This window comes from Lissotriton helveticus, chromosome 2_2 (assembly GCF_964261635.1).
Source record: "Lissotriton helveticus chromosome 2_2, aLisHel1.1, whole genome shotgun sequence".
Taxonomy (NCBI): Eukaryota; Metazoa; Chordata; class Amphibia; order Caudata; family Salamandridae; genus Lissotriton; species Lissotriton helveticus.
In genome coordinates, this window is record NC_136060.1 from 372,138,829 (window position 1) to 372,153,834 (window position 15,006).

Genomic DNA, 15,006 nt, shown 5'->3' on the forward strand with positions numbered 1-15,006 from the left:
TACCTCTCTTGTTTGCTATCTGCGATATTGCACTTGCATCTTGCGTTGGGGAGGAGAGGTAAGGTGCTGGGTAGTGCTTGTAAATTTTGTCTGCACTACATTTTTGTATTTCACAGCGTTGCTCTCAGCAGATGCCTTCTGCTAGTGCTTAACCATGCCTCTGTTTCTGATCTCTTTGTTAGCTTAGGACTGATCTGCCCTTCTGCATATCTCTATTACCAAGTACTTTTCTGGCCTATTACATGTGGAGTCTGTACACGAGCCACTGCCACAGGGCTTGCTCCCTGTTTTCGCTGATGCCACCCATACTGAGAGGACTCTTTCTCTGTGACTTTTCCACCATTCGGGTCAGAGAATTTCTCATATCCCTGTTACACACCCGCCGTGTGTGGATTAACCGGACCCCAACCATGGGAGGTTTACCATCAGCATGGCTCCCCAGTGTCTATCTTAAACCAGGCTGGAGGATTCTACGGCCTTTAGTTTTGTTGTAAACTAGGGGGTATAGGAGGGAGGACTGCAAAACATAGTTTCCAGATTCCTGTATATCATTCCCATCTCAGATAGTGCTGTAGAGCTTTATTATTAAAAAACAAATAAAATATTGAAAAAACAAGCTGATCATAATTTTCCTCTCTCTCTCACTGGGGAGGGGTGTAGGTCACATGTAACTCTGAAAGATTTCTACACTGCCAAACTGTGATTATATATTGGATCTTGCATAGATTCTCCTGCTTGAATTTGAGATATACTCTACAAGATTACCAGTACAATTCTTGCTTTCCCTTAAACTGGGCATCCTTGTGGTAGTGGTTAGTAAAGATATGTGGCATCTTGTTCATTGCTTCTGTACAGATGTCTTACTAAAGATCTCCCTACATCAAGGGCTGCGGTTACTGTCATTCATCTTGTAGAACGAGCCGTTCTCTTCTGAGCACCAGCCTGTAGACTTTTTCACGGCATGTAACAATGCATGCTATGTTATATTGGAATATTCCTATTTTGGACAGATTCTGCACAATCTAAAATCCTTTGTTCATTTCACACAGTAGAAAAGTACCCCATGTTCTCAAGGTGTAGAGTGACCTTTCCACCACTGAAGCATGGTTCAGGAATAAAGGTGGAGGTGATGTTGTTTCGAATAAAGCAAAACTTGGATGGAACATTCATTACAAAATAAGAAATGCTTCTTAGAATAACTTCCGTTTATGGATTCAATCAGTTTTATTGAATTTACAAAGTAAAGGTTGTACAATGAATGCGTCTGTGATCAATAGCATCGCCTGGTGGTAGGTGGGGGGAGGGAAAGGGGGGTCAGGGGGCGGAGGTTGGTCTGCAGCACAATAAGAAGCATTTGAGAAATAACAGCAAAATATGGAACAATAACTCAACAATTCCTGCCCTTCCCAGTCCCTCCCTCATACTCACTCTTTTAATGTGCTCCTGGCCTTCCCCACACCTGATAGACCCCAGCCCCAGCTTGAGCGCCCATATCTGAAACACGAGTATCCTTTGACAAAGCCACAAGACACAGCAAACTAAGGTGTTTAGAGCATGCCTGTTCACTAAACTCAATGGAGAGCAGCGCTATATATTAGACCCACAGTTCCTGGAACACCTCAGGTTGTGGGTAGTGGAGTTATCTTTTCCGTACCCAGAATGCGCCATAGTCTATGTAGCCAGTCTGAGAGTATCACCTGCAATGCAGTGTCGAGTGCCAGGCTAATGTTTTACCCTAGTCTGAATTTCAGAGCAAAGGTCATTGGGTTGGGGATCCCCAAAACTATTTATGCCAGAAGCGCTGGACTTCTGTGTCAAGATGCATGTCTCGGTCCATCAGGACTGTGTACCAATATGGAGTCAGCTTCAGACAAGCCCAAAGTAGGTGAACTAGTGTCCCCGGTCCACCGCAGCCTCTCCAATAGTCCTTACTGTGAGTGGGGTTGCTTCGGTGCAACCTGGCGGGTGTGAAGTACCAGTAAGTGACTATCTTAGTAGCAGTTTCCACACTCGCTGTGTTATGTTCAGTGTGGCATGCACTGTAGTATATGTACCCCATTCTTTGCATGTAAGTGGTTGCCCCAACTCCTGTTCCCACCGTCTCTAGCCCTGTCTCTTCTCTTCAGTTGGGGTTGGATCAAGAGTGCATACAAGTCGGTGGTGATAAGCTGGTCTCCCTCCCTGAGGAGAAGCCATTTTTAAAAAGAAGTAAGTACCATCTGTGACTCCTGCCATAACTTGCAGTGGGTACCCAGAGCCAAATCTGCAGGTAATGGAAGCATTCCTTTTCAGGAATTGTGTAGCCCGTTTTCAGTTGCTCTAAAGGGATCAGTCCGTCTGTGTAAAAGAAGTGTCCGATGGATCTGCAGCCAGCCCTGCAACTCTGAGAAGGCTGTGGGATGAAGGCCCAACACAAAGTATGGGTTTTCCACTATAGGCAGGAGCGATGAGAGGAAAGCGGTCTGTCCACTCTGGGTGGCATCTGCGTCTCATGTAGGAGAGAGGCGGCGAGGAGGACGGCAGCCCGGGGACACCGCAGTACAGGTAAGTGTGTTTATTATTTCATGTTAAATACGTTTTATAATGTTTTTTATTAGGGGGGTGGCAGCGGGTGGCGGAGCGGATTTCCACAGAGTTTTTCCAGAACTCTGTAGACCTCTGCATAGTCTCACTACGCCAGCTCCGCCTGGGGTTACCTATGACAGGCCAGGGAACAAGGCATGAATTTGCCCGGGGTGAGGTATGCCCTGTACAGGTAGCAGAACAGGACAAGCTTAAAGCAGGCATTCCTAGATACCCTGACTTTCAGAATCTATAGGTAACAGCCAAATGACCTTCAACAAACTAAGCCACATGAAGCCTGTAAAGTAGCATTTGGCAGGGAAAGTACTGATAAAGGGTGCAATAACTTGCTTTTGCACCATATAGAGAATACATTTCTCATTTTTAATAAATAGGGCCTTATTCAGAGTTTTGGGGATGGGAATACCATCACAAAAGTGACCGATCTGCTGTCTGCTGTATTACAAGTGCCATAGGATATATTGCACATGTAATAAGACGGACAGCATATCCTTCACGTTTGTGAGAATAAGCTGTCTGCCAAAAGCTAAATCAGGCTTTCAATCTTCATGTTAATGTAGCCTTTGTTCTGTGTAGAATTTCGACTGTTAAGAAATGCCCAGGTATCTGAATTCTAAGCAGTAGCAGCTGGTGTGTGGGCAGAGTGGCTGGGCGGGGAGAACTGGACAACGAAGATAGCATTTTAAAAAATAGTGCAAAAAAGACCTTACCTACCACCCGCCACTATTCTGCTATGTGTCCTCCCTGCAGAACAGGCTCCCAGTCTCCCCTGCGGCCAATCCTAACACTGCTCTCATGCTTGAAAGCAGTGTCAGGATTGGCCTGAGCTTCAAGAATTTGCACTCCCTGAGAGACTGGGAGTCTGTGCTTGCTGCCTCCAACCTGGCAACACAGCTCGGTTGTAGACAGCTCAGTGCGCATGTCGGGTTTGGCCGGCCGTCTCAGGACGGCCAAACCGACATGCGCACTCATGGCATTGCCCACCACTCCCTCTCATCACTGCCCTAGAGATTGCCCCGCCCTAAAGACTCACCTGGTGAGGCTGGCGGGGGTGGGGGGTGCGACGCTCCTCCGTCATAGCGGAGTCGCCGCCACTGATTCTAAGTATTAAGGACCCACCTTGTCAAGTTCGGAGGAGCACTTAACATGAGTATCTGTTCTCTCATCAATTAACTATAAAAGTGCAGCAACTGATGTGGCACCGAAATTTCAGCAAATGTATAATTTATGATTATGAAATTGTTACCTTTGTGCTAATCCACTGTTCTGCAAGAATTCCTGAATTCTATTCAACTCTTCAACTGGTAACTGAGCAATGCTGTTCTGTAAGAAATAGAAATGTTGTTGTCAGATGATAAAATGGAAGATTATGCAACAAACTATGACATTCAAACAGAGGCAGGAGCTGTAGTATTGTTCCTAGTGTATGTTCTGTTGAGCCGAGGCCTTGAAGATTTTGTCACAATCTAAACCATGCCGATGTCAGCAGAATGTAGTGGGTTGTCTGCCTCGGACAGCCTAACTGGATTTTCAGTATCACTTTTCTTTATTTAGATTGAAAAGCATGTACAACTACTTAACAAGCATACGCTGCCCAGTAACATAGCAGCACATACATCAATAAAGCTGTGAGGCATGCGGCATAGAAAAGCAAAAGGACAACAGAAGGGACAGCAAAAACAGCAGAGAATCTTGCAAGAAACATGGCATTCCTTGTGCAGAGATAACAGCACAGCGCCTACAACATAGGATGGTGGGAAGTCAATGCAAGGCATGGAGAGTCGAAAATGAGAATCGTTTAATGCAAACCTAGGGAGTGCTCCACGGGGCATGCAAGCAAATTAAACAGGAAACTTGCCTCTATTTGGCACTCAAGTGGTGCATCTATAGTGTCAGGCGTATAGGGATCAGGGGTGGGTAAAGGAAATAGGGAAGATGCTCAGGAACTTCCCGAGTACACTTTCAGATGTGTCGCAGCTGCTCTACAGATAGAACGCGGTCCATATGTCCATGACATAAATGCGGAAGTCTATCACTCAGCCTGGGAATGAGATGATCTAATAAAGCGCCCTCCTGAGCATCCTTTGCCCAGGATTCATGGAACGGAACCGAGGCAGTGCGCCAAAGGAGTACGGTGCAAATCTTCGCCACCTCCAATGCAGATAAAACCACAGTGAGAGTGGTTGTGAGAAGGCAGGGAGCACAGACACGTGACATGTCGTGTCCGAGCGCAATGAGCGTGTCAGCCGCTGCAGACAGCATGCCCTCCATATGCTTGTGCAGACCTTTTTAGATCTCGCAGACCTGCTCACGCTGCGAGGCTTATTGTGATCAAGGAGATTTCAGAAGGTGACTTGAAGCCCCGCCCATCATTATGATTGGCTTTTGTCACCGTTTAGGGTAAAAGCTGGTTCCCATTGCAAATGAGGCTTTTTTGTTACCGCCCTGTCTCCTTTTGGTACGGCCCATCCGGACTCGATCGTTTGCTTGCGACGTTTTTTTTTAAATGGATACTAATGGGGACAATGGCGACTGCAGCTCCATGCGCTGTAAATTGAATGTTATTTATTACTTTAATAAGCGCAACGCCTGCTCGGGACATCGCACTCACCTTAATTATTTAACATTTAAGTTTAGCGCGGGGGACACTGCGCTCTGTTTACTGCGCTCACTTTCACTTTTTTTTTTTCATTAAAGTAAATCTGCATTCAAGTCGCTGGACGTCCACTTCACGTATGGCATCGCTCACGAATCCAGTCACACAGCGCTCCGCTGAGGACCCGCTCTGTGATGTAAAGCCAAAGGATTGTGTTGCTAAGTGGCTGTCAAGACATGGGAGTCAGATGGGTGTGAACGCGAGTTGGGGGTCATCAGTTTACAGTGTACTTTTGAGGAAGGTTAACGTAGACATATATCAGTTAGACCCCATCCTCTCAAAGGTTAGTCCCTCCCGGCGGCAGGGGACTTCGGGAAGTCACTGCCAGTGTGTCGGGAGGGAGCCAGCAGTCGCCATCTTCCTCACGCGCCAATGGGCTTGGCTCTGTTTTGATCTCATATAAACACTGCCACGCGTACAGCGTCCCTCTCCCCGCCCTGCCTCCTTGCAGCCCTCCTTACTCCCGCCAGCACTCCCTCTTGCTTGCCTCTCCCTGCAGCGGCCTTTGTGCTCTTATTGGACCTAGCCTCGGTTTTGCCTCCTGAGCCCACGGTTATTTTCTGTTACAAAGTTGTCGCAGTTTGGGACTTGTCCGGTTTGTCCCTTATGAAATCAGAAATACAAGTCCCAGCATGCAAATAAAAAATCTTGACTGGATAAACAGAGATCACAATCTGCAGAAAGCGGAGTGAAAGCTGGGTCAAGTTGAAACATTTATCGCTGAATGAGTTCGCAAACAAGATTTGCTGCCGAGTGGGTGACCACATTGAAGTACAAGCATACCAGCGTGATAAAAACCCTTGAAGAAAGAAGAAGTCGCTCAAGTAGAAAGAATATCAGAATACGCGACATCAGTCCCGGAGATCCCCAGTGTAAACGTGGAGAACGATGTCGAGGCACTTCTCAGACACATATTGTCAGAAAATGACAATTTCGATATTTAACTTGATAGGACATAGAGATTTTTAAGCATTTCCGATATCACAACAAATGTACCCATTAGTTCATTTTTTCAAACTCAAGTAGTCTATTACCGCAGCAAGGACAAAATAAATCAATTTTAAGGAGTTAAAGGCCACTTCTTTGAGCTGTCAACTGTGACACTAGCAGGGTCAGATTGGGACCAAAAATAAGCCCCGGCACCCAAAACAACAAGCATTTGCAATGCAACAGGTCTCGCATTTCGTGAGTTTGAGCTATTGGCATTGTAAATCACAATTCCTTTTAGTTATGTTTTGTTTTTTAAAACATAAAACAGCCGAAGGGGGCAATTATGCAGAGACTCGAAAGGAACGCAAATTAGGATGTGAGAACAAAATTAAGGTCCCACTAACACGTAATGAAAGGAGCAGGAGGGAACATATGTACAAGGCCTTTCAGGAATCTATGTGCAATAGGTGATTTAAATAGAGAGAGTGGTCTGGCAGGCTCAGGAAGGCAGACAAAGATGAAAGATACCCTTTCAATGTGTCCGAAGCAGAGTCCTACTGGGAAAGGGGCAAAATAAAAAGCAAAATAACAGAAAGGGTAGCAGAAAGAGGGTCAATAGACTGTCCTGTACAATATTTTACACATTTGTTCCACTGGCAGGCGTATAAAGTCTTAGCGGAGGGACGCCTGGCTGCCAAAATAACAATGCAGACTTCGGTAAGATCGAAAGCTATCAACTGCTGCTGCTCAATCTCCACACACAAAGGCACAGAGTTCGGGTGGAGAACTCTCCCCTGCTAATGTGACATAAGATCCTCTCAAAGGGGTAGCCTGATTGGAGGATTATTGTTCATGCTGAGAAGCTCGGGATACCAGACTATCCACGCCCAGCCCGATACAACAAGGATGACTTGGGCCCGGTCGTTCCAGATCTTCCTGAGAACTCTGGGCAGGATATGGGTGGAAAGGCATACAGGAGGCCTAAGCTCCGCTCAAAACTAAGAGCGTCTCCGAGTGAGAGCCGCCTTGGAAACTCCAGTGTGCAAAACTGCTGACATTGCACGCTCTCTGCAGAGGCGAACAGTTTTAACCAAGGCTCTGCCTATTGTTGAAAGAGACTTTGTGCCACCTCCGGATTGACACGGCATTTGTGATCCACTAGGCATCAATGGCCGAGTTCGTCCACCCTGGCATTCAGGGAACCTACCAGGTGTTGAGCCACCAGGGACATGCCCTGCTATTCCAGCCATGTCCAGAGACACTGAGCCTCTTGAAAAAGGGTCCACGACTCGACCCCACCCCGCTTGTCCGTGAACACTTGCATCACCTTCCTCTTGACATAGGAAAGAAATGCTTACAGTGCTAGTCGGATCGCCCGGAGCTCCAACAAGTTGATGAGGAGCCCTGATTCTGTCGAAGGCCAGAGTCCTCTGATCTCCACCTCTCCCAAATGGCCGCTGCATCCCATGAGTGACGTATCTGTCACTATTGCGAGATCTAGTTGGGGAAGGGTGAGGAGTCGGTCTCTGACCCAACTGAAGTCCATCAGCCACCACTGCAGGTCCTTTGCAGTTTCCTCCGAGATCTGGTTCACATCGGAGAAATTCCCCTGATGCTGCACCACCTGGAACTTCAGGTCACACTGCAGAGCCCGCATATGCCATCTGGCAATGTTTACCAACAAGATGCAGGAGGCCAGGAGGCCCAGCGGCCTCAGAGTCATTCTCACCGAAATCCAGGCTAAATGCTGAAACATCGGTATCGGAACCTGAACATCCTGGACTCGCTGCTCGGAAGGATAAGCCGGAAACTGCAATGTCCAGAACAGCTCAGATGAAAAGGGTGCATCTGAGAAGGAGTCAGGGGTGACTTCTGCATGCTGATAGTGAACCCCAGCGAATGCAGGAGGTCCGCCATAGTCTGGAGGTGAAAAACTACAGTCTGGGGCAAGGACGCCTTTAACAGCCAGTCGTTGAGGTAGGGAAAGACTGAAACCCCTAATCTGCGCCTGAGGGGCGCTGGTAAGGCCAAAGGATAGCACAACGAACTGACTGCCCTACCTTGAACCACAGGTAATGGCTATGGACACGCAGGAAGGGGATGTGAAAATAGACATCCTACAAGTAAAACGCTACAAGCCAGTCTCCTTGGTCTAGGCAAGACCCGAGCCAACATGAGCAGCTTGAATTTCTCCTTTTTGAGGAAGAGATTGACGGCTCAGAGGTCTAGAATAGAATGAAGACCTTTTGTTCTTTTTGAATATCAAAAAGTAACAGGAATAACAACCACTGCCTACTTCTGATATCGGAACTCTTTCTATAGACTCCTTGGCCAGGAAAGCTGTAACTTCCTCTTGGAGCAAGACAAAATAATCCTCCGCCAGTCATTCCTGATATGGAGGGTAAAGGGGGAGGGGAAGACTGGAAAGGGAGGACGTAACCACTACGCATGATCTGCAAGACCCATTTGTCCAATGGCATGGACTGCCAGGGGAGGAAATGATTTTGCATTCTCCATTCAACAGGACACCAATGGCCTTGCAGAACCTCACTAGAGCCTGCAGCTTCTGGGGGTTGGTGGAGGTCGACTTCTTGCTCCTATTCCCACAAGTTTAGAATGCACCGCATCCACGTCATCGCACACCTTCGAAGCCTGTGCAGGATGGTGGCTGGGGTATGGCTGACGTGGTTGAAAGCCACTTCCATTGCCATGAAAGGCAGCCTGGTGCTGAGGTGTCACTGAGAGGCCCAAGGACTTGGCCATAGTCCGTGAGTCCTTGAAGTGCTCCAGCTCCGAGTTTGCCTTCTCTCCGAAGAGACGAGTCCCATCGAAAGGCATGTCCATGAGTTTGGCCTGGCCATCCTCCGAAAAGCCAGATGTTCTCAGCCAGGCATGGCGCTGCAAGGCCACATTTGATGAAACCGCTACGCCCAGGGAGGCAGTCGTATCCAGACCACACCTATTGGTGAACTTTGCTGCATCCCTCCCATCTCTCCCTGCTTGGGAGAGCACAGCCTGGGCTTCCTCTGGGACCTGAGGCAGCATTTGCAGAACGGTTTCCCATGCGAGAAACAGCCCAAAAGGCATGCAGTGTTCACCAACCGCAATGCTAAGCTGGCACAAGAAAACATCTTCTTCCCAAGTGCCTCCAGCCTCTTGGATTCCTTGTCCCAGGGAGCGGAAGGGAACACGCCATGGGATGTTGAGGGTTGGACTACCAAGCTCTCAGGGCTAGGATGAGGAAAATTGGCAATGAGATGGTGGCGTGCTATTGTCCTGTTAACAGGAGCCCCTGTGCTAGATAACGACCAAGTGCCTAGAAGGACATATGTCAGTGCTTCTTTAAAGGGCAAAACAGGTTCTGATGAGGAAGCCCCAGGCTGAAGCACTTCTATCAAGAGATTAGCCTTGACCTGCACTGAGGGCAGCTCCAGGCTAAGGGCCTCTGCTGCCCTCTTCACCACCACAGCACAAGAGGCTCCCTCCGCCATAGCCACAGTAGGTGGAGGGAGCACACCAGTATCAGGAGAGGTGACCAGTTCACTGGCTTCCACAAGCTCCTCATACCAGTTCAATTCCTCACCAGGAGTGTCAAACTGGTGTTCCATAGGGTCCAGGGACCCCTCCTACTCTTCTCTCATGCATGTCAACGCCTCAAAACATTCAGACAATGACCTAGAACACCTTGGCTCATTCAGCGCCTGAATCAGTGTCGATCGGGGGCTGCAGCACCAGGGACAGAGCATTGACTTTCAGACCGGTGCCGGGAAAGGTAGCATTGACAAGACCGGCGCCGATCCGGAATCTGATCCATGAGACCCCACCGGAGCCATCGGCATGGAACCTGATGGAGCCTTTTTCAACCCTGCTGAGACCAGAGGCGAACTGGAGGAGTCGGCCCGCTCAAATACTTGGTGCATGGCCTCGTAAAACTCTCATCTGAGCGGGGGTCAGTCCGGTTCCCGGCAACAAGGACAGGCGAGGAGTCAGACCTAGAAACAGCTCTGCAGAACCGTGCCAGGAAAGACAATGTCCCTCACTCATCTCATCAATCCTCAACGGATGAGGTGAAGTCAAAGTTTGTCTAGACTTCTTCTTCTTGTGCTTCTTCCCAAAGTGCCCCCAGGACCTTGAGTGCAATGAAGAATACTTGGGGCTCCTTGAGTGGTCCCGCGACCTTCTCTTTCTTAATCAGGACAGAGACTAGCTAGGATTTGCGCTAGATGGAGTTGACTGCTGGGCTGCAAGCAGCTTCAGGGACAGCTCCCTCGAAGTCTTGAGCGTCATGGCCCGGCAGTCTGAGTTTAACTGACTCGTGGTCGCACTCGAGACACCATAAGCACACAAGGTGAGGGTCGGTAACCCACATGGTGTGGTGACAGGTGCAACACGGCTTAAACCCTACCTTTCTAGAGGTAATCGTTTGACACACAAGGAAAAAATCTTTAACAAAATGTTGAAAAAGTCTCTCAAAAGAAGACAGAGGGGTAGCACTTCTCCATATCAGCGCTAAATGGGGTGGGAAGAAAAGAACTGACATCTGAACGCCTGGGTGGCACCTCAAGGTGACCGCGACGTCATATCCAACACCAATGATGCCACAGGAGCTGAATGGAGCAACCCGACGGCACGCAGAGGTACTGCTCACGCAAACGTTTCTGGATCCAGTCTGACACCTGGGAAATTCAAATGTAAGGAATCTGCAGCTAGATGTCTTTATCAGATAATATGCGAGGGCACCAGATTAAAGGTAGCTGCCATTATTGAATTAGCTAGCTAAAACTGTGGCCAACTGAACTGGATTTTTGTATGTGAAGAATAAAAGTCTTTTGAAGATTCAAGATTATAGCTCTCATGTATCTGTGGAATGAATGAAGAACTTTCCATCTTGAGAGACTAATTGAAAATGAATTCAATGATCATACAATTGATTCACTCAAGTGCTCTTTGATATTTAGTAGCATTCCCTGCATTGTTGAGAATTGCTTTACAGTAAAAAGAGGCCCACCATACTATAAAACAAGTCCAAAATAGCCGAAAGACTGGCCCAAACACGGACCTGTCAGATCAGCCGATCGGGCACTTCAGACTTCCAAATGGGCCAGTCCATCCTTAGTTCCTCTTGTAAATTAAGGTAGTTCGCAAGATCACCCTTTGCTTGTGGTCCATACATTATTATGTTCGAACCTCTAAGCAGAATGTGCAAGCGAATTGGTAATGTAATTAGTAGATATGCACCAGCTGCATGTATGTTTTTAACACTGATTGTGCATCATACATAGATAGACATATTAATTTAAGGGCCATTGGTTTGCACATTATTCACAATCTGAGAGGGACTGTTGCTGTGTGTCTGTTTAACAATAAATAATAGAGTAAGAATGAGCTGGAAGGCATCAGATGCTTTATTAGTGTGCCCAGTGTAGGTAGGTGTAACTTTCTGGCTTAGATACCCCCACTTTTTGGCGGGTGTCAGTATGTTTTGACTGTCGTTTACTGGGGTCCTCATAACCAGGACTCAAGTGGAAGGGCTCTTGCCTCTAAATTCTCTGGTGTAGCAATGTAGGATCCTTTTAGCATGGTTAACCTCACGTTGTGCCTGGTGTCAGTGTGGTTTTGACCTAGTCTGACTGGGATCTTGCAAATCAGGAACCCAGTCACTGTGCTTCCTCTCTAAATTGACCATGGTAAGTACATCTGCACATCCACAATTGGCTATTGGTGTACCCTTGCAAGTCCCTAGTCTGTGGTACTAAGGTACCCAGGACATAGGTACACCAGGGGTCTCCCATGGGCTGCAGCCTGTATTGTACCACCCATAGGAGTCCACTTAAACTGTGACTACAGGCCTGCCATGGCAGCCTGTTTGAGTTAGTGGGTGTACCTCTCACTACAGATATAAGTTTCCTTACATCCGAGGTCACTGCACTTTACACCTAAAAGTCACCCCTATGGCAGGCTCTTCAGTCCTGAGGGAAGGGTGTTTGGTTATAAGTGTGCCCTGCATGAGCAGGACATCCCTACAAACCCCGGAGTCGATTCTCCAGGCTTTGTAAGTGCAGTCAGACATTTTGATACATATAGTGGACAGACATCAAGTCATTACGAGATGTCTAACTATATAGCGCCTGCGCCGGGCACGTTTGATAATGAAAATGTTGGAATCTTACCCCAATACCGATTCCGGTGTTGGAAGTGTCATCCCATGTACTGGGGGGCTCCCTTGGGGTACCCCTGTACTCCCCGTAACTGCCCTTCAGGGTCTGACAGCCAGATTGTGCTGCTGCCGGCCACAGACATGATTCTGCCCTCCTGCTGCTGAGCCAAGCTTGAGCAGGGGAAGGCAGGACAATAGGTTTCTTGTCACGGGGAGTTGTGCCCACCTCCCAGACAGGACTTAGTGTATTGGGCTGCGGTTGGGGAGCTTTCCAGCGCCACCAGACAGCTTTGAAGGGCACATTTGGTGTCCTCCTTGCATACTTCAGTTTGAACCAGTTCAGGGAGCCCTTGGCTCCCACTCTGGCGTGAAAGAGGACAAAAGACATGGGGGTATCCACTCCCTTTCCCTAGGGTATTTAATGGCTTACCTATGGGTGTGTCCTCAGATATGTTGTGGACAACTCAAGATTGAAACTATGTCACGATTTAACAGTCTGGGCAATTGGACTTCGCTGGACTTCCCCTGGAACCGAGACTGCATTTAGAAAGACTCCTGCTGCTCCTGGTCTCGCTGTTCTGCAAGTCATCTTTGTCATCTGTGCCTGTCTTTCCTCCAGGATCTTCACCAGACCTGTAGGTATCAAAGACACCTGAAGTAATTTCCATTGGAGTGAAGGAGTCACTTCCCTGCATCTGCAGGCACCGCAACCAAGCTGAAAGGTCTGCTGATCCAGACGTCCCAGGGACTGCACAAGGCCCAGCAACACAGGTAGTAGCTCTGCAACTCCCTTGAGGGCTAAGCTGTCCTCTCATAAATTTTTAAGCCAGTGTCCCTCGTCGGAACCACTGGGATCACCCCTGTGCAGCGCGTCAACTTGCCACTGCCAAGGCTTGTTGGCGCTATACTCCAGAGATCTTCGGGCTATGAGAAGCACCAGCCTCCGCCATTCTTCCTGCCAAGTACAGCGTCCTCACTGCAACCTCTCACTGGGGGCATTCCTTCTTGGTAATCTGCTCGAGGTTCTCTTGTGACTCCTGTGCCATTGGCCTGTGAGTCCTCTCAAGGGTCTTCTTCTGCTTCAGTGGGCTCACCTGCATGCTCAGGGCCTGCTCTGACTCTTCAGCTGTTGGCGAGTCGCTTGGACCTTGCTGGCCTCAACGTCGTTCATTTTTAATTTTCAACGCCAATTACGGCTACCAAGGCTTGTTGGTTCTCCCTCCAGACACCGACCCCTGGCCACTGATAACAGACGTGGGACAGCTCATGAACGGCTCCTGGGCTTCATCTGGTCTTTAAAGCTGCAGCGACAAGGTCACTTTCGACTCTCCAGAACCTCCTGACATTTGTGGGCATTGTATCTTCGTGCCTCTTGGTCATGTTCGAGTGGTATAGACTCTGTCCCCTCTGCTTACAGGTTCTCCTCTTCCTGAATCCACCCTTGGAATCCATCGGACTTCTTCACCTTCTTCTACAGAGGCACTTTTCTCCAAGTCTTCCAGTGTCTTCTACGGAGGTTTCTTCAGCCCTATGCACCTGGCTTCCCTGGGGTAGGTAACCTGGTCTTCAGGGAACCCATGGGTGGGGTGGCTCTCCAACCTTCTGTTCTCCAAGGGAAATATTCAAGGACCTCTGGGAAGGGTGCTTTTTCTTGAAAACTGCAACTTCCCCATTTGAATAACATTGGACATGCAGCTGTGTTTCCACTCTGCACACAGCCAAAGTGGTGTTCCTATGTACTAACTATGTCTCCAGCTCCTCTGAGCCGCCTGGTCCAAGTCCTGATCCCAGTTGCAGGTTGCATCCCCTTTTTTAGTATATGGTTTGGTCTTCCCCTGGAGACCACTGTATTACAAAGCCCAGAAAAATGAGCCAGAGCTTTGTAGGGGTACCTCTGCTCGAGCAGGGGTACCCACACATTTAGAACTATTCACCTTGCCCTTGAACTGAAGGGACTACTTTAAGGGTGACTTATAGGTGTTAAATGCAGTGACCGGGATACAGGGGAAACCTTATATCTGAAGTGAATGGTGCATGCACCTTGCCACGCAGACTGCAATGGCAGCTTCACAGACACAGTTTGCATGGGCTCCTATGGGTGGCTTAATACATGCTGCAGCTCATGGAAAACCACTGGTGTACCAATGACCTGGGTACCTCAGTACCATATACTAGGGCCTTACAGTGGTACCCTGGTAGGCCAAGTGTGGTGTGTACAAAGTACTTACCAGCTGTAGGAGGCTGGTGTAGTATATGATGCACACTTATTTAAGTGATGCATCTTGCACTAATCCAGGCAACCCTTAAGGTGATTTTAGTGGCCTTAGATAACCGTAGAACACTCTCTAAGTTGTTGCTGTGGTGCGCAGCCTTCTGGCTTATCCAGGAGGAGTGTTAAGCAGCTTGTTTTACCTGTCTGATCATATGGTGCAGGTTAAACGAAAAAGAACCACATAGTGTATATATAAAAATAGTTATATTTATCACACAACACTTACTAACACATTGGTATATCTCCTACCCGGAGATATAAACACAATACTTCAAATGTAATAAGGTAAGCACGGAAAGTGATAGCCATTTTAAGGAATGCAGTGGACACTGGCATGCAAAATGTCCAGCCACATCATAGCAACCCGAACCTGGTCATGTTTGGTATCAAACATGTCTGAATCATGCA

The 15,006-nt window shown here is 48.1% G+C and overlaps 1 protein-coding gene across 2 annotated transcripts in view; it reads right to left on the reverse strand.

Annotated features, from left to right (window-relative positions):
• Positions 1 to 15,006, reverse strand: part of HTT (huntingtin) — a 1,924,961-nt gene that overhangs the window by 681,689 nt on the left and 1,228,266 nt on the right. For both annotated transcript variants that reach the window (XM_078678546.1, XM_078678545.1), the window contains one exon: positions 3,830 to 3,906. In XM_078678546.1, the coding sequence (XP_078534672.1) occupies positions 3,830 to 3,906 (77 nt within the window). The remainder of the gene's footprint in view (positions 1 to 3,829; positions 3,907 to 15,006) is intronic.